Raw genomic sequence first — 27,323 nt, forward strand, 5'->3', positions numbered from 1 at the left:
ATGGGCAATTGCAAACAATTTTTTACATCAAAAGGAGCTGGCCAATGGTTTTTGTGGTCTATAACGTTGATATTCATTACTGCCTTGTGTACCTTTACCATTTTGGAAGTGAAATCTTTGGAGGATGAGGAACCCTCTGTGATACGAATTATTCTGAATACCATAACGCAAAAAAGCGCCAAGACAAATGGAGATAATTTGCCGACAAATAACCAATTTGTTTTGGTTAATGTGGAGAGTGTGCAAGGCAACAAAGCCATAGTGACACAAGAAGAAGGAGAAGAAGTAGGTGAAGACAATACAACTGGAGAATTGGAAAGAAAAGTGCGAGATACTGAGGGGAATACGCCAGCGAATGTGAATAAAACCAATAACTCATACTATGAGGAACAAACACCAGTTTTGGTGTATTCCAAGACAGACCAAGAGCCGCCATTGTCCTATAGACAGTCTGCCCCAACACCTTTTGAACACGGTTCACACGAAGAGCAACCGTACTATGATGATTCAGTTAATGACGACCATGGTTATTATAGACCACAATACGATGATGACTCCAGGGAAGATTTTCCAGGTCCCCAGGATTATCCAACTGATGCATATTCAGATCAGGGTAGATCGTCACAAAATCAACCATATGATTCCTATTATAGACAATGGCATTATGCAACACCATCACCAGTGTCATCAGCATCCAGTAGCAGTGTGATGGCTACCCAGAGTTCACAAGGAAATCGTAAATTACAAACAATGACATCGGCACCTAATGCAGGTGACAAGCACAGGTAAGTGTTTTTGTGATTACACTAAATGCTGCTTATATTAAACGAACAGAAAATGACTGTGTATGTATGTACAACATTTTCAATATAAAAGAAAATAGTCTTGTATATTTTAAGTTTTTTTACTAAAGTATTATAGTATTGTGTTATGGCCATCTTTGTGGAATCCATATTCTGCATATGTTATTGCACTTTAAAGGATTTTTTGAAAATATGTCACAGTGTTGCGTTTCAAATCATTAGTACATGAAAAATTGTGTCAAAGATTTAAAATGACTAAACTAATGAGGAAATATGCTAAATGTGGATCTATGCATTGCCAATTTAGTACGATGACTATTCTAAATACCAAGAATTTTAAAAGCTAAATTAATGCCAAAATTTGGCAAGCACATTAACATTCCGTACAAAGGGAAGATTTTAAATTAAAAATACTAAGTATGGAGATACCAGATATCTTGTCAACTCCTATACACATTTATTATTACAAACTAAAATGTCAGATTATAAATCGCTTTACTGCTGTTGCTTTGTAAGCGTAATAATGCATTCAATAAGCTTTTAAAGTGAAACAATTGTTGTTGACATTGTTGGTGTGTTAGCTTGTTTCCTCTCGTAAACGTCGCTTTTTTTGCGTGTGTGTGTGTGTGCATATATAAATACAGCATACTGTTGGGTATACCCCCATTTACCTTCTAACTAACTTAACAACATACAAAGTTTGACTTTACAAAACTTACAATCACCCACACCACCGGCATCTAATGTTTTCTACACAGGGGAGTTTGTTTGGGTGTTTGTGTGTTGTGTGTGTGTCGTGGCATAACCACGGACAAGTTGCATTTAAAGAGCTAAAAGCAATAACAAAAGCAGGTTATGAATTCTGAGTATTTAATTTCCGCAACAGCAAAACTTATTTGTGATGGAAAATATGATTAATGTCTTAGAAAAATCACTGCGACTAGCTAAAGATGAAAAATCGAGATTTATACCGGAGTTTAAGCAGGATGTAAACTAACAAACGCTTATTTTTCCTCGACAAGAAATGAAATATATTCGCAGCATGTTCGATGATAAAGTTTCATTGTTGCTTGATGCATTTAGCAGGAAATACATTTTGAGAAGAAGAAACAAAACAAAACTTTGGGAAATTTGGTTAAGAATAGCTAAAGTTATATAGAAAAAATAATTGTGTCAGGGTTAAACAAGGTTTCCATAGATATGTCAGAGGACTTACCTGGTAAATGTAGGATCTGCAAAAGAAAAATACATTAAATTTTAAAATACAGTTTGTTAATTACAAGGTGGTATATGGTAAATAGTTTCAAATATTTTACAGAATTGAAAATGTTATAGGCAGAGAATTTTTTTCTACCTTACATTATTGTACCATGGTTAAAAGAAGGATTCATTGGCTTTCATTATTCATTCTTTAAGACTATTACTTTTTTTCAAATTTGTCTTCGTTATTAATTTAAAGAATATTGGGTTTTAAACCCAGTACATTTTATAAGCGAGTTTGTGGCTGAAATATTTTTTGAAGTTTTTTATTCGTACAGAAAGCGCCACAGAAAGCGTACAAACACGGTGTTTTGCAATCGATATCCATTTTTACAAAAACTATAATTGGGATTGTTGTGGTTTTTTGCAATTCAAACTCGGATGATATTTGGTCACATTCAAATCAATCCGAAAACCATTGTTGTATATTAAACTACAAAGGAGACCTCCCACGCAAATCAAAAATTCTTTCCATTAATTCATTTGTTATTCGTGAGCTTTTATTACAAACACACATTTACATATAATTAAAAGGAATAATATAACCACATGCCATGATCAAGACAAAGCAATTTTCTGTGGTTTTCAAAAAATAATAATTACAAACCAAGAAGAAAATTGAATAGAAATTACCTACACTGTGGATTATTTGAATAGGCTGAATACTTCAATATTTATATATAATGGCATTTCGCTATATGCCATTATATATAAATGGCATTTCGCAATTTAGAACATTTTATACATATTTTCTAGGTGTTTGACATATACGTATGAATTAGATTTATATGACAAACTATTTTATTTTCGACCCTAAAAGGTAAATCCCAGATGAGGCAGAAAATTATTCGTTAGTAGTAAAAATCCTGATATTTGGGCAACATAATTAATAATGAATAAATAAATGCAAACTGTATATAATTTTCCAACAAATTTCATAAACTCGACAGTAACACAAACTGTGGACGCATTCCGAAACGTCGAATCAAATTTTGTTAAAAATCATACTGTAGGATTTCTCCGATATGGGTTATAGAAATTCAAAGTATTTAACAAATAAAAATTACACAATTCATGAAAATAAAAAAGTTCGATAATTTAAAAAGAATATCTGTAACTATTATGGTATATCATAACATTATAAAGAAAGAAAATCTACAATTTTTAATTGGGCTTCAAAAGTACGGGCACCCCCACAAAAGCTCAAAATTTCAATACATATAAATCCGATTTGATCTAATATTTTCACAAATTTAATTTGATGCGAATTAAATAACCGATTTGATCAACATTAAACCCGAAACCTCTTTGATAAGAATATGTACCTTATATAAAGCGAATAACAAAACCTATGTGTACTTCCGAAGACCTTCGCAAGCCATAGACAGAGGTTATATCTCTGTCGGCAACACCGAACTTAGAAATGTGAAAATTTCACAATTTGAAAACGAATTAAACCTATTCATATGACCAGGAGTGCATTTAATATTTGGACGTGTATCAAAATGTACAATTATAAAGATGCTGTTGTTATTGTTGTTTCCTGATTGATTTTTTGCATTCCAGCTGAACAAAAAAAATCAAACTCATTAAAGTGTCAATCTTTGTTGATCCTTGGCAACATATAAACGTTGTTACATTTGAAATGTCATAAACATTCATTTTATGTTGAACACTTGCTGACATACGTACATATAAACATATGTATGTATGACTATGTATGTACGTACATTTGTCGGACAGAATGTCCAACTTGTCAATTGAATGTCGGCAACAACAAACAAATCAATGGGAAAAACTCTTCAAATTTGATATTTTTATTGTTTTCAAATGAAATGTGGAAATAAATGTGAATAAAAGAAAATAAATATAAACAAATGGTGAATATTCATTCTAGCATCTGACATTGATGATGGCTTTTGGAAACGAAAAAAATCAACAACAACAGTGAAATAAAATATGTATGTTATGTCAATACAATGTTCTTTTTTTTGTTGAAAATATATTTTAATGGCCATATTTTTGTATTACACATACAATGAAATATTTGATAAATACAATCGTATTTACATACTTACATTTCAAAAGGTGAAGTTGCTAAAGTATAATGTGAAGAATCCTAGAGGCGATATACAAATTTAGAACTAATTATAAAACTCAGCTTTGCTTTGTTCTGTGGAAGGATAACATTGGTCATGTGAAAAAGTTATTTCAATAACATTGTTGGTGTTGTAATATAGAAAACATTTTATATTCTCACACACCAATGTCCATCAACGTTCATATGTCCACTCTGTGTAAGTGAGTCCTTTTAATTTCCACATTTCACAAAATACAGAAAATGAAAATTTTCAAAACTTATAACATAAGTGCCGCTTATAATTGTTGAATTGTTCAACATAATTTATAATTGATTATTTAATGTTGACAAACAACAACAACAGCAACACAACAACATTTATTGTATTAAAATCACTTTCAGGTTTTCCAGTTTACATTACATTGGTTTGGTTAAAAGCAATTTGTTGCCCTCATTGTGACCACTCCTATGGAAAACATAGAATTTATGATTGCAATCATTCATAGACGTGTAAAGGGTTTATGTTTTACATTACCAAGGCTAATAAATATGTGAATGCGCACAAACACACACGCACAGAAATGCACACACACATACATACCATACAATCGTATTCAGCCACATAGAGTGTGGTTTCAATTAACAATAAAATACAATTAAATGATTTGAATTGTATAGCACCACCGCTCTAATATGAAAACAAAAACAAAGGAGACAGCAGCAGCAACAACAATAACTACAATGGCAATGGTTGAAAATAATGAAAATCTAAATACATTTGAAAAACCACAAAGACATACTAAAACAAACTATGACAACCAAAAAACTGTGTGTTCATTATATTGACACAGTGTAAAAAAAGGATTATATTTCCTACAGGAAACGTGTAATTTTGCACTCTGGGTTCTTGGTTGGCAAACAAAATAGTTTGGGAAATATATATATATATATGTATATATTAAACCAAATATAATCATTTTTCTTTTTCGTAAAAACTACAAAAAATCTCGAATATCAGTTTTAAAAACCCCGTCCGACTTGGCCAAAATTTTATATTTTGTCAACTAATCTCCAACTAATCTGGTCCACTGTGCCAATAAATACGTCACAATTGCATGAGTGAATATACTGCAATGTTTTTCCTCATATGTATGTATAAATGTAAGTCTGTGTGTATGTTTGCGTGAATTTTGTTAGTGCGACAAACAACACATCGATTGGTTGTTGGTAAAATATCCTATTTAAAGTATTGCATTTCAAATGAGGCCACATATACACACATACATACTCAATGAATGAAAATGGTTACGAAAAGCCTCTAATTTACTGAAAAATAAATAGTATGTCATTATTGAAAAAACAGTTCTCTAGTATTATATAGAGAAAATTTCAAGTATTGAATAAAACCGCTGATATGGAAGATATTAAAATGCGGAAAGGAATAATAGGAAATATTTTTCAGAATATCGTTGTTATGGCGTAGAGGAGATACAACTAGTTTCAAGAATTAATAAAGTGGTCTATACAAATCTTTAAATTGCTATTTTCAATTTGCTGATTTTGATGGAGGAAGTCCATTTTTCCCGAGTTAAGGACCTCTGTACTTCCGGAATTCATATGGCCATAACTTCGTCATTTATGGTCCAATGATGGTAATATTGGCGGCATGTTAGAACAACATGCTTATTTAAAAGTGATTTTCAATCTGTCCATAAGAGAACATTTTAAATCCCCGACAGAAGCCCGGTATCTAAGAAAATATTGATAGGAGAAAGTCTTAAATCCCCGGCCGAGGGTCTGCTATATTGGATAATTTTTAATTTAAACAAATTTAAGTGAAAATATGTGTGAGCTTTACAACCATAGCAATATTACCCTCATAGGTGTGGAAGTTATGAGCATAGGAATTTCAGAACTTCAGAGATCCATATGAAATTCGTATATTTTCGTGATCAGGGAGACGAGAGCTACCTTTTTCCTTCTTTTCTGTTAAGCCTTTGTATTGCTTGGTCCCTACATGTTCGCTTTAATTGTACTCGACAGAATTTATTAATAGATACACTGACCCCTATTTCATTTGAAAATCTTATAAATAAAATAAAAAATCTTATAAATAAATATCATTGTAGCTATGTTAACTAACTTCACATAATGTGTGTATTGCATTGCAATGAATAATACAACTAAAACTTAAAAATTGCAATTGAATGAACACAATGACAATACGAGTATATAGTAAATTATATTAGTATTGTTCTCAAATACTGATTAACAATTTCATAAGAGTTATCAAGAGTTTTAATTAAATATTAAACAAAAAACTGTTATCTATGCAGCATTCATTTTGCTTTTAATTTCTCTCCAGTGATTTGCTAGTTGGTTCTGAAAAAAAACTGGTTGATTAATATTTATTGTCAATAATTACCACTTAAGAATAAATATTTTGTAATTTAAGCATTTTCAATTGTTAGCTCGCACAGAACAACTGTATATAATACCACTGAAATGGTACAATGGACACAGGTGAATGTTGTGTATAACAGACAGGGGGATTTGAAATAAGAAATGATCATAAATTTCAAATAATTTGAAGGTTATGAATTACTTACTTCAGTACATTAGAAATTCCTTTTCGTCCATTCTAAAATGTTTATTTTTTTCGAAAGCACCCTAATATATTTTAGATATATAGATAGCATTGTTTGGGATTATAAATGTGAGCTACGTACTCATACATGTATGACCAACACTAATACATAACGGAACAGAGACAAGCCTTCCGGCTAATAACAACAATAAACAACATTCGTACCCTGCTCTACATAGAAGTATGTTGTCGAATGTGTGCATGGATATTCGTTTGTATTGGTTATTATTAAATATTATTTCATTTTTGGATTTCTTGGCACTTGGTAATGTACAGATGCAATCGCACACAGAACAAACAGTGTTCATGGCAATGGGTTTATAATCAATGGCATCGAACAAACATACACTCACACATTTGACCCAAAGCAACATCATAGATATTATGATTATATCTAAAATTTGCACAATTTGGTGTTCGGATATATGGCTGGTGGCCAGTTGAAATTTTGTGTGAATTGGTTTTAGTGCATCATTCATATTTATGTTAGTATGTGTAAATTTTACCCAAAGCTATCGTTTGTTTCAGATTGTCAGCAATAAATGCAAATGCAATTTAAAATTAGCATGGAAGGAATGTATAATAGAAGGCCATGATTAAAATAATATGTAAAAAATAAATACAAGAAGTGACTTGCTGCCAACTTATGGTAGACAGCCTGTTTTCAAGAATTCTCATAGATTTTTGAAATTTTTATTATTTTTTGGTTTCCATTCCCTAACTGGAAAATAGCAATAAAATATTTTAGAAACGTCGGAAATGGAAATATTCAGTGGAGTATATTTATATTATATTTTCTCCTTAGAATAAATATGAACATTATTAGTCAATTAGGTTAGATACCGTCTTTTTGATAGTTGCGGATGATTGTGTCAAAATCGTTCGTCGAATACAATAATAACAACAATATTGTTGCTGACTTCAGTTAATTTTATACTGTAAATTTCTTAAAAGCTATTGAATATAAATATATAGTTTGTTTTGGGACTTGCAGTGGAATTTGACGTAGAATATTTTATTCTTTGACATAACATAGCTAAAATTAAGTTTCATGTTACTTTAATGCGCTTAGTCGAAAAAAAAGTAACATTTTGAATTTTTTGTTCAAAATGTATGACTATAGATTCGGTATATACTTTATATATACAGATTTTTCTGTTTACTTATGCTAAAAATTGATGGAGATTATTGTTGTTCCTTATGCAAGGATTTCAAGAAATCACACTTCCAAAATTATCAAAATTCTTTAAAAGAGGGAAATTGACACCCCCATTTTAGGTTACCTCCCGACGTAAGCATTCAAAATGCCGATACACCTGCCTTCTTTTTCAAGCCCCTCTTTCATAATCTGTTGGAATTTTACGGTAATTATTTTTTGTGTTGGTCATTGTAATTATCACCATGTAAAAACAATCAACCCAAATCAACTTTTAAGGCAATTACAGGATGACATTCAGTTTACAGCTTTTACTGTGCCACAGTCCTTAGGACAATGTTTTACTTTACAAAAGGAAAAAAATCAAACTAATGTGATGAACATATGTATGAACTTATATACATATATTGCAAATAAGTCCTCGAGATTTACATCGGTCTGTAGAAAAAATTATGAATTCATAGTCCTTTTATGTATAGAAAATTATTTTTCTTTAGAGACAAATTTACCGTTCCCTAAAAATCTTTGTTCAGGACGGAAATTTTTGTTTTTTTTTTTTTTTTTGCTAAAAATGTAAAGCCTATCTCCTCCTGCAGGATTTGTTTAACGGTAACGGTAATCCTATAATGCTTTGCTGACGAATAGTTCATACTTTTGCTTACTGCGCCTGAAATTAAAGATAATAAATAATTACAATATATGTCCTAATACTAGCAAACGTAATAATTCCTTAAATTTTCCTTCAAAAATATCCCAAGGTAACTTCCTTCACTAAGTGGATTTTGATAACTCGGCGCCATTCAGTTAACAAACTATAAGAAGCTTAAATCACGGTTGCACAAGTCGTATAAGTTATTTAAATTCAATTTATTATTACTTATACCAACCACATGACAACCGTCGCAGGCGCACTACAAACCTTTTTCAAGAAAACAACAAGAAGAATAAAAGAAACAACAACAACAAAAGTTTTTAATCAATTACATGTTAACAAGATCAAGTGTGTGATGATGCGATATAAAGTTTATGGAAAAAGTTCTCCCAAACCAGGAGTTAAGTAATGAATTTTTGACATTTCCACACCCCTTTTTGTTAAAACATGACAACAGACAAAAAGTATAGAAAAACGAATGAAAACATTTTGTTTTCAATTCCATACGAATAAGAATACAAACTTTGTCTTTGGCCATATTATGCCCAACAGAAAAAAGGGGTTCGTTCTTTGAAAACGAAATGCTTTTAAAATTATTGAATTATTGTGTTTTTAACGTTGTTCCCTACAACTCCTGGCAAGGAAGTTGCGAATGGTGGCACCCGCGTTATTGTTGTTGCTGTTGAGATTTTCTTTCATTGCTCCATAAACAATCTTGCAAGCTATGCCATAGAAGGAAAAAACCCCGGGACGCCAACAATAGTTTGTACAAACAATCAAGTCGTAAATTAAGCGTAAGTTATGCTACACGACATATTTTATTAACAACTTAACAAACGATAGATGCTGAAATTATTACTTTATACAATATTTACTCTCAACAGCAGCAGCAGCAGCAACAACGACAACAATAATAATACAATAACACTGATGTGAGTGTGTGAGCCAAGAAAGTGTATATGGTGGCATACGGATAAAGCTTATAATGATTATGGCGGAAATATATACGAGTATGTATGCCCAGAGACACACACACGCACATATATCCACTCCTATGGAAATAAAAACAGTGGCACCCAACAAAATCCACATCCGCATCCGATTCAATGTCGTTAGATTGTAAGATATCATATTGAGTGCGTGCACGTGTGCGCGTTCAAGAGAGAATATGAACTCCACTTTTGCCTCAGCCATTCACCAATACCAATAAGCCGGCATTCATGAAAAAGATTATCATACAGCCAAAGACCATGAAATTCATGTTTGGTTGTATGATTGGCTTGGCAGAAGTTGGCTCTGACTTTAACTATAACATTATGTTGTTGTTGGTGTCGTTGTTGTGTTCGGTGCTTCTTATGCTTTATGATGCTGATGAGGCTTATTTATGACTTGTTTGTTATATTATTATTGCAGTTCAGAGTCTTTAGATCGTTGCTGCCATTTTTTTCCTTGTTGCCTCATTCCATGATGTTGTTGTTTTTTTCTCTTTTCATTCTCTATTATTATATGAGTTCATAATGAATTGTTATTGTAATTTATAATGAGCTATATATGTTATACGACATTTATTCATATATATACGGTATGTGGGACTGTGGATGGAGAAATTGTCTGACATCGTTTTTATACGTTATTAATTTACAAAATGGGATAAATCCAGTGGATATAAATAAAATTCTACATATGTGAAAGAATTGCCATTGATCATAATTCAACAATTTTGGGAGTAAAGATTCAGATATTAGTATTACTAAGGTGAAGATTAGAATTTATAATAATTTTCAGAAGCCTCTTTTCCTCACCACATGCCTGTGAGGCATATAATACACATACATTCCCACGTTATGTCAGACTATTCGAAGTCATATTATTAAAATTGAAAGGTTTGAAGTAAATTTCCTTAAAATAATTTTACTGTCGACTTTGTCGAAATAATTATTGATATTAAATTTCACTTTATCACATCAACAACAAATTCTATACCATATTCTTAAATAACGACTTAATACATTTTGCAAATCATGCAAAGTTTCAGCTAATATGCAAACTCATTTGTATTTATATAAATAATTCTCATTGGCCAAAGGTTAACAAGATGTTAACAGTGGGCTACAGAAACGTTGACACACACGTACACACAAGGAAGCTCATAAAACCATGTACAGATGTATGTAAATGTTTACATGTGCGTGAGCTTAACTCAACTGGCTTTGTTTTCGCTTATCATAGGATTTCATTTTTTTCGGAGTAAAGGATGGCAGCCGCCATTTATGTACAAGTTTCAGTCATTAGAATGTAGTTAATTATATTTAAAGAATTAAGAACAATTTTTCTTCAGAGATGTCAAGTCCCATAGGAATTGTTGTAGGGGAAGTGATAGACAGGCGTAAAGAGGATTAGGTTATAAACATGAAAGAGGAAACGAAAATGTGTCCTAAATTAAACAGATGATGTATACAGCATAACGGATATGGTAATTGAAGAATAACTACGAGTGTTGAAACAATGGCGTTGAATAATCTATTACGTTAATTATCGATGAAATAACGCTGCAAAACATTAACCCTACGGTCAATAGCCAAAAAAGTATACTATTAAAAAATTGGACTATCGTGAGGTTTTTTGTTAATTATCGATGAAATAACGCTGCAAAACATTAAAAATTAGATAAGTGAAATAAAAAGTATATGTATAAATCTTTCCCAAGCTTGTTAGAAATACGTCCTAATTGGGGTATAAGTAAATGACCGATTTTTTATATCTTTATTTTAAATGTTTTTTATTCCGCATTTCCAGATCGATTTGGTAATTTGTTATTTCGGAATCCTCTTGAATAAGAAACTTCTTCCAAGTAAATGGTCAATGTAGGTCCATATTTTTACATATCACTATACCAAAGTTTCAGCTTAATTTTCGGTATGTTGAAGTTCCTACCCCAGTTTTCCAACCTGGTGTTTGTAACATGATATTAATTTTCTCATAACATATTCAACCTACTAGGAGTTGTCCCCAAATAGGGGCCTTTATATCTGTTTAAATAATTTTGAATGGACACCACATGGATGAGTGTATAGACAAATCTTCCCGGCCGACTTTTATATTTCTTATTTAGATACTCAACTTATATACTATCTAAGTCAGGGCTGCAAAGTCGAAAATCTGTACATTTGCCTTCGAAGTTTTATGATTTCGATCATTTTATTAATTTACCAATTTCGTTAAAAAAAGTCCTTAATAATATTTTATTTAGCATGCTCTTTCATTGCTCTGCTCTGTTGCACTAAGAAATCAAATCCATTGTATATCAATGAAATCAATTTCCACATTGATCCCTTCAGTTTAGCTATCCATTGTAACGATTTAAAACCTAAATAGCTGCTCTATTGGTTGTGCGCACGTCTGTGTGTCTGAATATAAATAAATACATAGAATTTTTATTAACTATTGTAACAATTGTTACTGAGATCAGTGTTATCGTTCTCCGGTTGCTGTAACCCAAACAAAAAATGGGAAAACCCGGTACTGAAAGAATGGAAGAAGGATAAAAACTTGCATTAACTGCAGCGGCAAATAAACTGCAAACAAAGTGACACATTGAGGCAACATAGTGTGACAGTAGTTGCCATCACAGCAGGAAGCCATTTACAGTTACAAAGACGTTCGTTCGTTTATGCACCAAAAAAAAAAAGCAAGAAATATATGTGGTAGAGCAGAGGGAACAACTCCTCAGTATCCCTCCGAAGAAACATCGCTCAATGAATAACGTTTGCAAATAACGTATTTAGCAATAAAAAACAAACAGAAGAAGAAAAGTTGTTTCAATAAACAGCAGGTATTCGAATAAAAGTTATTGTCATTCGAATGAATAATGTAAGCGGAATAAAGAAGGAATATTGTATTGGGTGGTTGTCTGGCACCTTATATAAGTTAATTTCTGAAAGTTGAGCTAAGTCAAGTTATATTTGTTTCATCAAACATGGCAAGTAACACCGATAGAAAGGAAAGAGAAGAACTACCCTTAGGGCTTAAGTATTCAATATCTAAGCAATTGTTTTTGGAAAATGTAACTTTTCATGTAAAAATAGTATAAATAACGTCCACCTATTTAATAACTGGCCAAAAAATCTAATATTACGGCGACACAATTACACAACCATTGTTGCATTCCACGAAATATTCACCAATTTTGATATCATTACAAGTTAATTGGGAATATATAACCACTAATTCTGCGAATACTGTCTGACGCTGTCTTCTATGGCCTTTTATTAGAACACATACTACTACCAACAAAAAAATCAGCAACGGGTACTTAGTATTGTCGACAGCACAGTCAAATGCAATTATCCTTGTCTTATGTTTCATGTCCTTTGAATAGAGATCAAATTATTTCGTGTGTTTTATTTTTGCGTAACAGACTGACTAATTGACAGAGGGCAAGCAGTAACCGTTTTGAATTGCATACCAAACTCCCCCTCCCCTTTCCCGTTTAAAATTTATGTCATTTTAATATGGCCATACGGTTGATGCGGTTGATGAAAAGTTGTTTGTCAGCCACATAGACCTCGGTGCGGCTATTTACTTTTGTCTGCTTGATTTATCTGTTCGGCAACTGTCTGCCATGACTTTTGCCAGTTCATTGACTTGTTTTACTTTTATTTTGCTACTGCTGTGGCTGCTGCAGGATCTTAAATACCTTTTTACTGTTTGCTTTTTTGGTTACAATGTTTTTTCGCAACTCACCTCTCTGTGTGTTTTTATTTTTTCTTTATATTCGGTAATATTTTATTGCCTCCTTTTGGGATGAGTTGGTGGTGGGTGTGTTCAGGAATCGGGGTATGTGGATGCCATGGCATTGTGACAACTTGCTGCTGCTTGCCGTTCAATTTGCACGTGATGTTATTTATTTGAACATAAATTACAAACAGAAACTTTTTAAAAACAAATTTGGGTTGATTTTATTTGACATCAAAAAGTTATTAAACTTTTCGTTTGTTCTCTCTTTTTTTATTTGTGGCTGCTGTTGTTGTTGTTGTTGTTTTACTTTTGGTGGGCAGAGAGTGGCAACAATTCATGACAATTTTGTTTAAATTGTTGTTGTCGTCGGTAACTGTTATGACCACTTTGAGTGGCTGTTTATGCTCTTTTATGGCTTTGTTTGTTGTTGTTGTTATTCGAACTGAAATGAATAAAAATAAGTCGTCTCAAGTACTATATTTGTTTGTACATCAACAACTATTTTATTTGCTATTTTGCAATATGACTTTTTTATGATTTTCTGCAAAATAATATAAATTTGCAATAAAATGTAAAATATGTACATATATGTATGTGTATATATTATTGTTTTTTTTATTATTATTTCTAAATCAAAACAAACATTTTTATCAATGGCATTTGATTTACACGAGTAATGGGGGTTTCCTTGGAAATTACTACTGCATAACCTTTATCAACCGCTCTGAAACATCTTCAAAATCACACAGAAGCATAGTCACGAATGTTCATAATAATATTACTAGGACCACGTAAAATATTCAATAGGAAAAGTTTTCAATGAGAAAAATTTGTTCCTTGGTACTTTATGTAACATAAAATAAAAACAATATTGGACAATATTGTCGAAGTTCTTGTTTATATATGGAAATAATTACTAGAAAGCATAAAAAGCCGTATGCTCTGACTAGATTAATTGTCATATCTGTAGCGTATATTACATGTAGCATTAATCAGGAAATGACTTGAATTTTCATTGATGCAGTTTTTATTTATTTCTGGTGTCTATAAATTAATTTGAAGGAATACTTTAATATTATTGAATGAAATAAATATTTAATAATAAATGGCCATTTGCATTCACCGTTCCACATTTATTCCGTTAACATTGTAACATGAACCAACTAGATTTTCTTATAGGGATTTAAATTTTCCAATTATAAAATTTGCCTTAGTAAATATTACCTGATAAAGAAATATTCCCTTAAGTATATATTCTCTTTTTATTGTTGTGTAGGGTAACCAAAATTTGACCAAAATCCTGCACAAATACGATATTTCCAAATTTGTATTAATGTAATGTCATTGATACAACTGGTCGAAGAAAAATAAACTGTATGCATAACTGTATTCAAGACATCTTGCAATTCTCACAAAGACGACAAATCACACAGAAGATTTTTAGACTAATTTACGCTATCATAGTTTATCTGCATCTGCTCATCATTGAGCTTATGCAAAATGGCTTTATAGTTTATATCATAAGTATGCAAATATGAATAGAAATCCTTGAAATGTCTCATCTTCCAACATCTCTGTGGTAGAAGAGAGTTGTAGTTGGGTGTTTGTGCAGTTGTATAGTATAGGGGCTGTGAGGCGTTTTTGGTTGTTAGGAGGAAGTTGGTTACGGCATACCAAGGTTGGCAATGTTTGTGAAAACTGTTTATAGGCAATTTAGCAACATAAACAAAAACTATTTCTAAGCATATTACAAAGGCATTCATTTACATTTTAAGTTGCTTAACGCATTTCAGTCAAGAGACATTTTACGAGACTTGAGAAGAGTTTTGGGATGATATAATATTTTAGAGGTTATCTAACAGGTATGAAACACATACATCAATATGCAGATGATAAATTAAATCGTTATTTTAATAAAATTTTCGAAATAGAATCTGATTTTTTTTGAAAAAAGACATACATATCAATTAACATTACACATTTTATCAAGGATACAGGAATTACTAATTATAAGTCATCACTTTTAAATTCAAATTAGATTTCTCTTGTCCCAGATCCAATATATCCTGGGTCCGTAAAGTAAAGATCTAATTATAGAAATATAGTCCAATAATTTTCGATTAACTCACTAACTTGGCTGCAAAAAGTACAAAACTCAAATGGAATATCTCACATATTTATCTCAAATTTATGTGCTCAAGTTTATGGATGTGGAAACATTATAAATTCACTGAATAAACACAGACAACATATTTGTTGTTGTCTTTAGTTTACAAGAAATGAAAACATCATAGTTTTGCCTAAGGCCCTCAAATAAATACGACTTCTTATCACACACTCACACACAGACACATGCATTCTTTATGTAAATAAATAATTTTCAGTTATTTGTGTTGAAATCTTTGCAAGGATAATATTAACAAAAATAAAATCTTGTTTTTCGGCATAACGAGAAACTTCTTCCCTATCACGCTGCTGTTTGTTGTTTCACTACTCAATTGGAAAGTTTTTATTGAATATTACCACACAACGATGTGTTTTATGTTGACATATGGCTGGGCTACCAAGTGGGGTGGGGTGATAACATTTCAAAACAACGACAACAAAAAGTACTCGAAATTGTAATAATTTGATAACAAATAAATGTGATGATATCCATTGAAAAATCATGACAGAGACACACACACACACAATATAGAAAAACAATTAAAAACTATTCAAGGAAAGATGTGTCCCCACCAACAACAGAAAATCCTGCATAGGAATTTGAAATATTTGGCTTGAATGTAATATTACAAATTTTGAAACAACTACAATAACAGCTTAAATATGTTTGCCAAGAGATAAGATTTGAAAACATCTGACTCTTCTATGTTGTAATTTTGTTGCAAATATTTACAAAGAATTAGTTGTGTAGATGAAATGTAATCATTGTCATGTTTGTGTCAGAGTGTTTGGAGAATTATCTGTTTGATTGAATGAATAATGGAAAACGATATTTGTCTAATCAAAAGTAATTTAGAGTTTAGAAATAACAAAGTCAGTAAAACTTAAGCATAAAGTAATTATGAAAATTGAAAATCTCTTATAAATTAATTTTTCAATTTAAAAAAAAGAGGATCTCTGTACCATTCCGGAAAAAATCTGCAATGTCACAAAATATATACGATATAATACTTTGGAAAATTATATACATGTTCTAGCGGATTTTGTCCTCAACACATTTTATCTAGAAAAAGTGAAATATCAATAAACATTTTTTAAATTTAAATTTACATACTTGAACTGTTTCGTCACAAATCTCAATCAACCCCTACTTAATATACCCATACACATATCTTCCTCTTCAAATTCATCTCGTAACCTTTATACATCTACACTGAGGCATGCATCGAGTTTTTTTTTTCTATTAGTGTGGCATATCAATGCATCATTGCATCTTTGCTTGTTTGACATCAAACCACGCGAATTGTGATGGCACATGAGACAGGCGAGAGTTTTCGATGTCATTCCTAACGGAGATGAAAATGCATGCAAGTAAGAGTGAATGGGTGAGTGACTGACTGGATGTTTGACGGCAAATTAGTCAAAAGCAAGGAAATGTTGGAAATGTTAGTGTGCTGGGGATTTGCCTGCGTACCTACAAAACTTTTGCAACGTTATCACTTCCTTTTCAATGCTATTTTATGGCGGTCTTTGCCAGTGTTAGGCAACGAGGCGTAAAAACTGTGGCAGAATGCACTGAGAGGAAGTATAGGAAACCGCACACATACTCTCTCACACACACACACACACACGAACGCACATAGATTCTTTCTTGAACATAGTACAAGTTTGGGAAACGGCCTATGACAGTCGTGACAGACAATAAAATAGGCAAAAGTTTTAGCAACATTTGACGGGGAGAAAAATTTGAAATTATTTTTTAATTTGCCACTTTTTAATAACTAATTCCACTTCTTTTATTCTCCCGTTTCAGAGATCCCTATTATGATTATGACTATTTTGGTTATCGTCAGAGATCACCGCCATATCATCCACAGCAACAACAAATGCAAAGCTATCATCCTTCCCCATCCACGACCAATACAGCTGTACAAAAGCAAAAAGAAGAAAGCAGTGAATTGAATCTTATAACCATTTTGAAAACCATCAAGACTATGTGGGATTTATATCAATCATTTATTTCTGCATGGAATTCTATGGCCGAACATCAAAACCGACAAGAAGAATTGAGGAGACAAAAATTGGAAGAGCTACAGCAGCAGCAAAAGTTAAGAATCAATTCAAAGAAACCAACCAAAATCGAGAATAGAAAGAAACCCGAAAACAACAATAACAAAAATCCCAAGACAAATGCTAAGCAAACAACGACCAAAGGACCTTCCACAAAAGTAAGCACAACAACATTGGCTAGTAGTGCCGAATCATCTACTGAAGAGGAAGAAATGCAGGTGACATCACCGAAAGTCAAACAACAACTAAATAAGGCTAAAGTTGAGCCACGCAAGGCGCCAAAAGGCGAAAAGACAGCGATCACTGAAGCGGAAGGTTTACGGACAAAAAGACAGACGGCCAGTGAATCCACAGATGTTGGTGAGGGCCGTTACATCAAAGGGGATCCGTTGAAGGGCTATTATGATTTCGTCATTACTGAGGGTTCATACAAATTTTGGGCTGTATTTCAGGTAAGCAAAGTGTTGATAAAAATATTTTAATATATTTCACGAGTTAATAATGTAAAACTAGGAAGAATTAAAAGAAAACAGTAAATAATAAACAAATGGAGTGGCACACAATAAATTTTGTATTTTTATCAGGGGATAATAAACCTACTCATATTGTAGTATTGTCTTGCTTTGCATATTAAGTCCCTAAAATATTTCAAATTTGTTGTCTATATTTAATTTTTACTTTTTTATTTCTTTCACATTTCATTTTTTCATTGTCCAAAAATAACTTTTAACATATTTCCATTTATTTAACAAATGTGTATTTCAATATTCTATATTGTCATTCAATTGAATCTCATTGATTTGCATATTTCACATGAAATTTTTTCAAATGACAACTGTTTTTGACGCAATGCTATCATAATAATCTGCAAGGTTGTTGTAAGCAATTGTGTAAAAAATTAATCTCATCTTCCACCACCTGCTAAATTTCGTATCAATGGAAAATTGAATAACCAAAACGACAATATCCATGACGTAGTTGAGTGCTTAATATTCAGCTGCTGCTACATTGAATAAGACATCATATGTGGCAATTATTGACACACCTACACAACATTTGACTTGGCATTATTCTGATACGCACTCGTTTGTACGTTTGTGTACGTTATGTCACTCATACGCACGGTGCATCCTACGCAGTGGATTGTGTAACAATTTCACAAAGCAAATATGGAGTACATACACACCAATTCCATTTCTTTTTTTCTATGCAATTGTGCGACTTCTCTTCAAAGGGATATTCAGTTTTCCGACACATATTTCATAAATCTTACATTGACCTGCTGCTGCCACTGGTGTGTTTTGTTGTCCTCATATTTATTGTGCTTATTCTTGGAACTGATTTGCTTTTAACCATTCACATATTATGTTCGTCCCCCACCTGCATGTATATCTGCGTGTGTGTGTGTGAACATGGCAAAATAAGTGAATGTCTGAATGCGCACACAACTGGAATGAATGAAAAACGTGAAGTATGGTCAACACTGATTTGTGACTTGTTGTGAAAAGTAGAAAAGAATGTCAGGTGCCAAATGTTATTTAACAACTGTGGCAACAACAGAACAAAAACAATAGCTCGATAACAACAGCAACAACTACTGCTCACCAACTGTTCTACCGGCAGTCACAATGACAAAAAAGGAGAGAAAACAACAAAAACAACTGCGTTGCTGTAGGTGATGAGTGATACATCACCTAGAACTCTACTGGAGAGTTGAGCAGCCAGTTATTCTTTACTCTAGTTCAACTTATTCACATTCACATGCACTCACACACAAATACACAACATTGCAGCAACAGTAGCAACAACCACAGGCGACCGCCAGCCAAAGTAATAATTATTTTCGTGGTTGTTGTCAGTTGTGTTGTCATTTAAATGCATACTTTTTGGTTGCGTCCGTCGTCATTGTCTTCTTCGTTTGCTGTTCACTCAGTCTGTGTCATTTTTGATGACGTTTTCATGCGTCGCCATACATGCATAGGGGATTGAGTGAAGGATAACGTATTTGGTTATATAATGTCATCGCCTGTTTATTTTCACCAGAAGAACGAAACGAGAGAGAAAGCAAAATAAATACATAAATCAAAATGTAGTTTAAAAAATATCACCATCATTAAGTTATAACCGATCATTTTGTAGTTTATCGCGAAAATTAAGGAACTCGGAAGTGATTATTTGTCAAAACATTATATATCCGACATAGGAGGTGTGTTGGTTCGCATGACTAGAAATGTAAAACTTCTGCCAAATATTAGGTTGGGGGAAAAGAAATCCATTATGAAAATGTCGATAAAATCGAAGAAACGATCGAAGTTGGCCGCATGTTGACAGTCGTAACATCGCCCAGGAGTCAAAGAGCGGTGGCCAAACCAGGACTAACCTCCAGGAAGGTTCTGCTATTCATTTCTTGGGACTGGATTATTTATTATAAGTTGGTTACATACGGCCAAACAACAACTGGGCCTTGGAAGATAACAATTGACCAGAAACGGTCAGAATTGCCCAACAGGAGATGTGTCGTGTTCCACCAGGACAAAGCTAGGCCACACACATATACAGTGACTCGCCCTAAACTTCGGGAGCTTGGTTGGGAAGTTTTAATGCATCCGCCATACAGTCCGAACTTGGCACCATTTTGCCTTGCAAATGTCTTTAATAATAAAAAATGGTATCTAGGGAGGATCGTGTGAAGGATTGGCTTGTGAGGATTGAAATAAAGTCCTATAGTTCATATAAAAATAATGGATTTCCTTTTCCTCAACTTAAAATATTAAAATCCATCCAAACCCTCTGAGAAGTCAGCAACCACCTTTGCTTCCCTTACAAAGCGACTAAAAAAGCGATGTGGTGGTTGCTGTATCATCCTCGCTTGGAAATGTGTTAAATACTATTGTTTTACAATGAGCAGGGGACTTTTCAAGATACCTCAAAGTTTTTATATGATACACCAGGATTGAAGTGTCACTTTAATGCAGGGCTGTCCACACTAATACATGCAAATGTGTGTTATTGTATTTGTTTCAAATACACAATTTTCAAATTTATGTTTCTCTCTTATTAAACTGTGAGAAAAATTGTAAAAAGTTGTATTTCAAATTTTAAAATTGTTCTATAAAAATAAGAACATTTTGTATTCAATGCAAATATGCTTGTTAATGATATATTTCGCTATATAAAGGTAGATTTGCTTCTGTTTCGCCAATCTCCATTGTATTGGTCCTAAAAAAGCGAACTAATTTTTGCCAAAAATGTCCTAATTTTTTCGTTCAGTGTATGAAAACAAAAAGGAATGAATGACAATTTCGAAAATATTTTTTTATTTTCAAATGTTTCTATTTTTATCATTGTGTGTGTGAGAGTTTTGACACACACCGACAGCCCATGGGACCTTTTTTGGGCACACCTGCTTTAATGTGTACCTTAAGAAAAAAATTTTGTAAGGTTGCCATCTATCGAAACACATCATTTTAAAGATATTCTATCGAAAGTACGACATTCCATATTCCAATTATAGTTCAATTTTGTTATATGTTACATTAACTAATGTAATACCATTTAGTATTTTTTGGTTTTGCAGTATTAATATCATCAAATGAATCTGAGTTATACTTAAACTGCTGAGTATCAGATTAACTCTTATTTACATGTATATTTCCTTTTGTTATGTACGCTGTTTTTCATTTCATTTCTTTCATTGTATTTCTTTTCGTTTCGATTCGATTTCATTGTAGGTTGGCACAGCTTTATTGATTATTTATTCAACATTTGCTGCTATTTACTATTCAAAAGTAAATCCTCTTGTAAGTGATTACGATTACACGGATTACTTGGGAGGTGCACGCTCCTTATCTGGAGGTGATCTGGATTTCGTCGATGATGAGACGACCGAGAACGGTGTAAAGCAATCGAAAGGATGGCTCGATTGGCTGCCACGAACAGGTCATTCACTGAAGTTTATATTGGATGCCATAGATAAGCTGCCGGTGGATCATGATGTCGCCAAAGAAGCCAATGGCAATGCCGAAGAATGGTTGGAAAGCACAACAGCGGACAATGATTATTCCGAGGATGAAAGCTCCAACAATAAGGCCATGTAAATTGAATAAAACGATTTTGATATGAGAAAAAAAAAAACAAAACAAAGCAAAAAAAAAAAATTGTTGAAATGTGTGTTGGTGTTTTCATTGGAAGTGATAAAAAATGTTTGTTTTTCTGCTGTTTTTACAACATTTCTCATGGGACCATTTTCAGGATATTACATTTATATAATATTTGATAAAGCCATTAGTTTTAGCTGTTATTCTTATTTGTGTGTGTGTATGTGTGTGCGGTTGGTGAATTAAAATATTTTTCAAGATTTTCATTTTATTATTTTTACACATTGACTCCGCACATTTATAAATTCACAACTTCAGCTGGTGTTCGCCGGCAACTTTTCAAGTGTTATTTAAACTGTTCGGCCTTTTGTGGGCAAAAATGCAACCAGTGCGTCTGTTTGTCTGTCTGTTTGGCTGGCTGGCTGGTTTGTTCGTTGACTGACTGGCAGCAAAAAGGAAATGTTTACATAAAAATATGTTTATGCTGAATTAAACAGTAAAATTTATTTTTTAATTAAAACAACATTAATGGAGTGGTGTTTTAATACGCTTTGAATTGCAGTAAAGTGCACACAAAGAGGTTTTCATATTTCCGTTTTATGCGGATGCATGGTTGTATGCAGCAGCATATATACCCTACTAAAATATGTTTTGTTTTGTAATTTCGCTGTTAAATCTATTTGAATATATTTAGTTTGTGTATAGGCTTTTCCGAAACCTAAAATCGCGCGGAACTGATACGTGGTACCACAATAGCTTTTTTAACTTCTACACACATCGTTTTTTTAGTCTAATTTACAATAACTCTTTTAATGTATTGGATGACATCTATGTTTTAATGTCCTTTCCTTTTCATTCCATATGACGGCCTTGAAATGTGCATTCGAAAATAGTCAATTTATTTCCTGTCTGCTGTAGTGTGCTACGTAAAGAGACATGACCATTATGGCCGTTAATACTGTTTGACGTTTTTTTGTTCTTTTTTATGTTAACACCAAAATCGACAATTAAAAAGTTTCTTTTTGCATGAATTCAATACAGTTTGATTGGTTGGAATATGTGTGAGTGTGTGTGTGTGCATGTGTATGTAAGTCGCTGATATGCAGACACTTTATCCCCTTCTTATTCATCATATGGTTGATTTCATTTCCAAGTGATTTGATCCTCTATCCATTGGCAAAGGTTCCATGGGAAATAATGGTTACCAAAGAGCGAGAGAGACCGCTCTGACATATGTATGTATAGGATTCTTCAATTTCTTGCTTTACCGCATTTAATTTCAACTGTTGTTCCTCTTATTTTTTACATATTTCTCCTTCTACATAGATTTCGATGTTAATCAATTTGATTTTTTATTTTTGTTGTCGTTTTTTGTTAAAAAGGAATTACAGTAAACTTAAAAAAAGAACAAACAGTTTATATCTGTTCATATTCCTTTTGCTGGTTGGTCTGCTGGTATTCCTTTTGTGTGCTTTGTCGGATGCCCATTACCCACTTTTTTCAGTCTCACAAACATTCAATATAAAGAATTTTAATTAAAATGTTGTATTTTTTTATTAAAAAAGAATTCGAAAAGTAAAATCACTTTGTTCTGTTCTGGGTTCTGTAGAGTAGAAAAATATTGCCTTGGATATGAGTATCATCGAAAGCCTCTTTTTGGGAAAGATGTTGGAATCGACTAGGCCAGATATTATAAATTCGAAAAATTGTTCAAACGAAGATTGTTGATTTTAAAGGCAATAAAAATAAGACCAACTAAAATTGATACGTTTAAAACATACATTTACAACAAATGACAATTTAATTAATTGAAGGGAAGAAATTATCAATGCCGATTTACTGGCTGCGGGACAACAATTTTGGAGTCCAACTGCGAGTTGAAATTGACATATGAACGAGAATTTCTAAAAAGTCATTCTATATTACTCACATTTCCATATTGGGAAATGTGCATTTCCAAATTGGGGAAATTATGTTACGTACCACAAATAACACTTTATAGGCAATTTGGATCATGATTACATTTTTGGGTTCCAATGTTAATTAGAAGTTCGTTATTACCTGTACCTGAAAATTACACTGTGCAACACAAAAAATAACAAGAATTTTGTTGCTGACTTCTGTTAATTTTATATTGTAAATTTTTTAGAAACTATTGAATATAAATATATAGTATGTTTTGGGACATGCTGCGGAATTTGGCGTAGATTATTTAATTATTTGTCATAGTATACCGCTTAGTCGAAAAAAGTTCTGGAAATTATCTTTGACAAAAAATACATTATGTATACAGATTTCTCTCGTTCAATGACTTATACTAAAAATTATTGAACGACATCTAGTGGGAAAAATGGGTAAAAACTAGTAATAATTACGATTTTGACACCAAATTGAGTTTTTGTTTTTTAAGATTTTTGACGTTTAGACTGACTTTTGAGTTTTAGTCTATTCTAAAACTTATAGTAAAATATGATGGCGAACATTACTATAGAATATTCTGAACAGCTTAACCCCTTTTTGGATGATTATTCAATCACTTCTGGAAAAGGGGACCAAAAAGACACCTTCAATGAGGGTTACAGTTGTATACCAAAATATTCCTTGATATTTTATCAGTAATATTGCCGAATGTACTATATACCTAAAATGCAAGGATCATAATTCGAAGATTATAGAAACTTTTGAAAAGGGGGAATATTACCCCCTCTTCTTAGGTTACCTCCCGACGTAAACTTTCAAAACACCGATACACGTGTCTTCTTTTTTTAGCCCCGCATTCATCTGTGGGATTTTCCCAGTAATTTTCGAAAAAAATTGTCGCACAGTGTTATAAAACTAATCATCTTTGGCCCCACGTTCAAACCTTCGTATAAACCTTCTGAACGATTACCAATCAATAAGTAAAGATAACTTTGAGGGGGTTTGATCAAATACAAAAAAATAACCCTACTTATCCTACCTGCAAGTAATTTGGATTTCCACATGTGTTTTAGTAAAACTATTTGTTATAAAACAAAGTTATATCTTAATTGCAATGTAGGCTCAATTCCCGAACCATATTTTTATTTTTTAATATAAGTGTATGTAAAACTTTTTCACATTTTTTATTTGTATTTTATGGTAGAACTAACCATTCCCAGTATTCAAGTGTAATTAACAGAATTCATGTTTATCTAAAGAAGTAATTAAAGCTCATTAATCAGCTGGCCCTGTATTGCCCCCAGGAAATATTACAACATAAACAAATTAAACGATTTGTAATTCCATACTCCTGAATTTGTCAAAATAATTTAAAGGTAATAACTTTGTTTCCGTAAAGCCTTCTACTCGCTCGCCTTGTCATTATATGTCGCTTATAAAAATATCAACATGATGCACGTGTCATTTATTTTGTCTTTCTCTCATAAATTATATTCGTTATATATTTTTTTACTTTTAATTTGTTTCAATCAACTTTAATGTATTTAAGTGTGTGTGTGTGCACGCGAGAAAGCCAGAGAGCCTGAGAAACGTCGTTATTAATTTATGCATTTTACGTTAACATTCCTTTAAGCAATCCTCCCATACTTCATTCCTTAAATGTAAAAATAATTTTTAATCGCATTTAAGCAACTTTTCACCAGGACAACCTCAATCCAACCGCACACACATACCCACACAGCAATACGACGCCGATCATTGTACCGAGCCAAATGTGCGGCAAGTCTCTTAACAACTTTAATAAGCACAACAAGCATACGTACCACATATGCGCACACACACACATAGCTATACAGTCTGCTGCGAATGAAACAATGGCACAGAAAAACCTTTTCTGCCATAATCATAGCATTACACATAATTTGATGTATGTGTATGTGTGCAGCTGTATTGGTGGCTAAATGAAGAGATATATAATATATGTGTATGTGAACATGTATTCGCATTTTGCTTTGCCGGTTGCCTGGCTGACTGAGTGGCTGCTTGGTTGGTTGATGGTATGGATGTTATCCTACCAGTGTGTCCGTCCATTTGAAAATATGTTTATATAATTTTATTGTCATTTACTTGCAACGAGACCACAATGCAATTGTGAAAATCATGTTTGTGTTGTTGTATTTTCAGATTCTTTACAACACAACAACGAAACTGAACGACGAACACACAGACAGAGGAAGAATCGAAATCGCATAATACTGACACATTATAACACACAACGAAAGATTGATGTCAGTCTGTAAGCATGGAATAAAGTATAAATGGCTTAATATTCGGTCTGGTAGAATTTGAGAAACACCCTAAATGTATGGTTTTAAGGGTTTTAAGGCACTCATACGAAAAAGTAATATATGGGTAATTAAATAAATATTACCTAAATTCGAGTAATACAATTATTTCAGTAAATTATCTAAAAATTATCATATGAATCGTTTATTTTTAAAGTGGTTTATGCAGGTTAAGCAAAATTCGCTCGCGAATGATTCAAAATAAGTTCTTTTCGTTCCGGGCTCATTTTACGAATGAATTTATCGCGATAATAATGGATTTAAACCAAATTGAAAATAAACGACTTTTGTTTGGGAAACGGCATATACATGATTTTGTACTATTTTTGTGTTTTTAAAAGTTTTAGAAAATTGTATTATATTATATTATATTATTGTATTATATTAAAACGATCGAATTTAAAGAATGCATTCGGAGGAGAAACAAAATATTAACTTAATGGATATTATTACCTTCCACAACGGATATTATTACCTTCGCTTGATCTATCAAGATCTATCAAGTCTTCAACAAATACGAGTTTGTGTGTAAAATCGTCGTTTAATTACAAAATGATTAACAAACATAGTCTATCCTCCAATCCAGTCCATCCATCGTCGATGATATAATAAAGGAAAACAAAATAGCTTTTGCTGAACATGTTTTCATGCATTGGGTGCCGTACCGTATGTGCTGACAATGTTATGTGTACAGGAGAGCGTATGTATGTAGGTAGGTAGGTACATGTTTGTTTAATGCCTTTGTCCGTTGCTGCATTCTTTTGGCTCTTCGTAGTTCGGTGTGTTGCCGGGGTTTTTCCTCCTGTAGTTAAGCCGATTTTAAAAACGTAGAGTGATCATGTTAACGCTCATACCACACACTGCATATGCACCGAACGATTGCACAAAGGCTCGTGTATGTTTGTGTGCGTTTTCAGTAATGTTAAATGCGGCATATACGATACATATTTTTTTCCAGCATAAACTTCAACATATGGCTGTGTTTATGCTTTCTACTGGTCCATGTCGTGGTACGGTTGGCGGTAACTGAATTTCTCGTAAGCGAAAAAAAACTGACCGTTCGGTTGAGTGGCTTGTTGCTTGGTTTATTTTTCTTAAAATATTGCATATATGTTTCAAACCATTAAGTATCCACAAATCGGTATGCGAAATATATGAGGGTGGAAAACAAAAGCAAATTATGCCAAATTAACCACAATTTAAAGAAATTTAAAAAATCTAGCAAGATAATATTTCACTTCACCCTTCAAGGTTCTTTAAAAAGAATTAAAAAAAAGTTCAATACATATAATCCGTGTTCGAAATGTATATAAAATTAATAAAATTTCCTGATGACCTCTTGAATTTGAAACATCTTCATATCTCAATGATCGAAAACAAACGATTTTCA

The 27,323-nt window shown here is 32.6% G+C and overlaps 1 protein-coding gene across 1 annotated transcript; it reads left to right on the top strand.

Moving 5' to 3' along the window:
* On the top strand, positions 1–21,668 carry LOC133322779 (uncharacterized). The gene is made up of 3 exons (XM_061531742.1): positions 1–785; positions 17,315–18,023; positions 21,303–21,668. The coding sequence occupies exons 1-3, from the start codon at positions 1–3 to the stop codon at positions 21,666–21,668; spliced, it is 1,860 nt and encodes a 619-aa protein (XP_061387726.1).
* The last annotated feature ends 5,655 nt before the right edge of the window (positions 21,669–27,323 follow it).

This window comes from Musca vetustissima, unplaced genomic scaffold (assembly GCF_032173495.1).
Source record: "Musca vetustissima isolate MV318-11 ecotype Yass unplaced genomic scaffold, APGP_CSIRO_Mvet_v1 utg2948, whole genome shotgun sequence".
Taxonomy (NCBI): Eukaryota; Metazoa; Arthropoda; class Insecta; order Diptera; family Muscidae; genus Musca; species Musca vetustissima.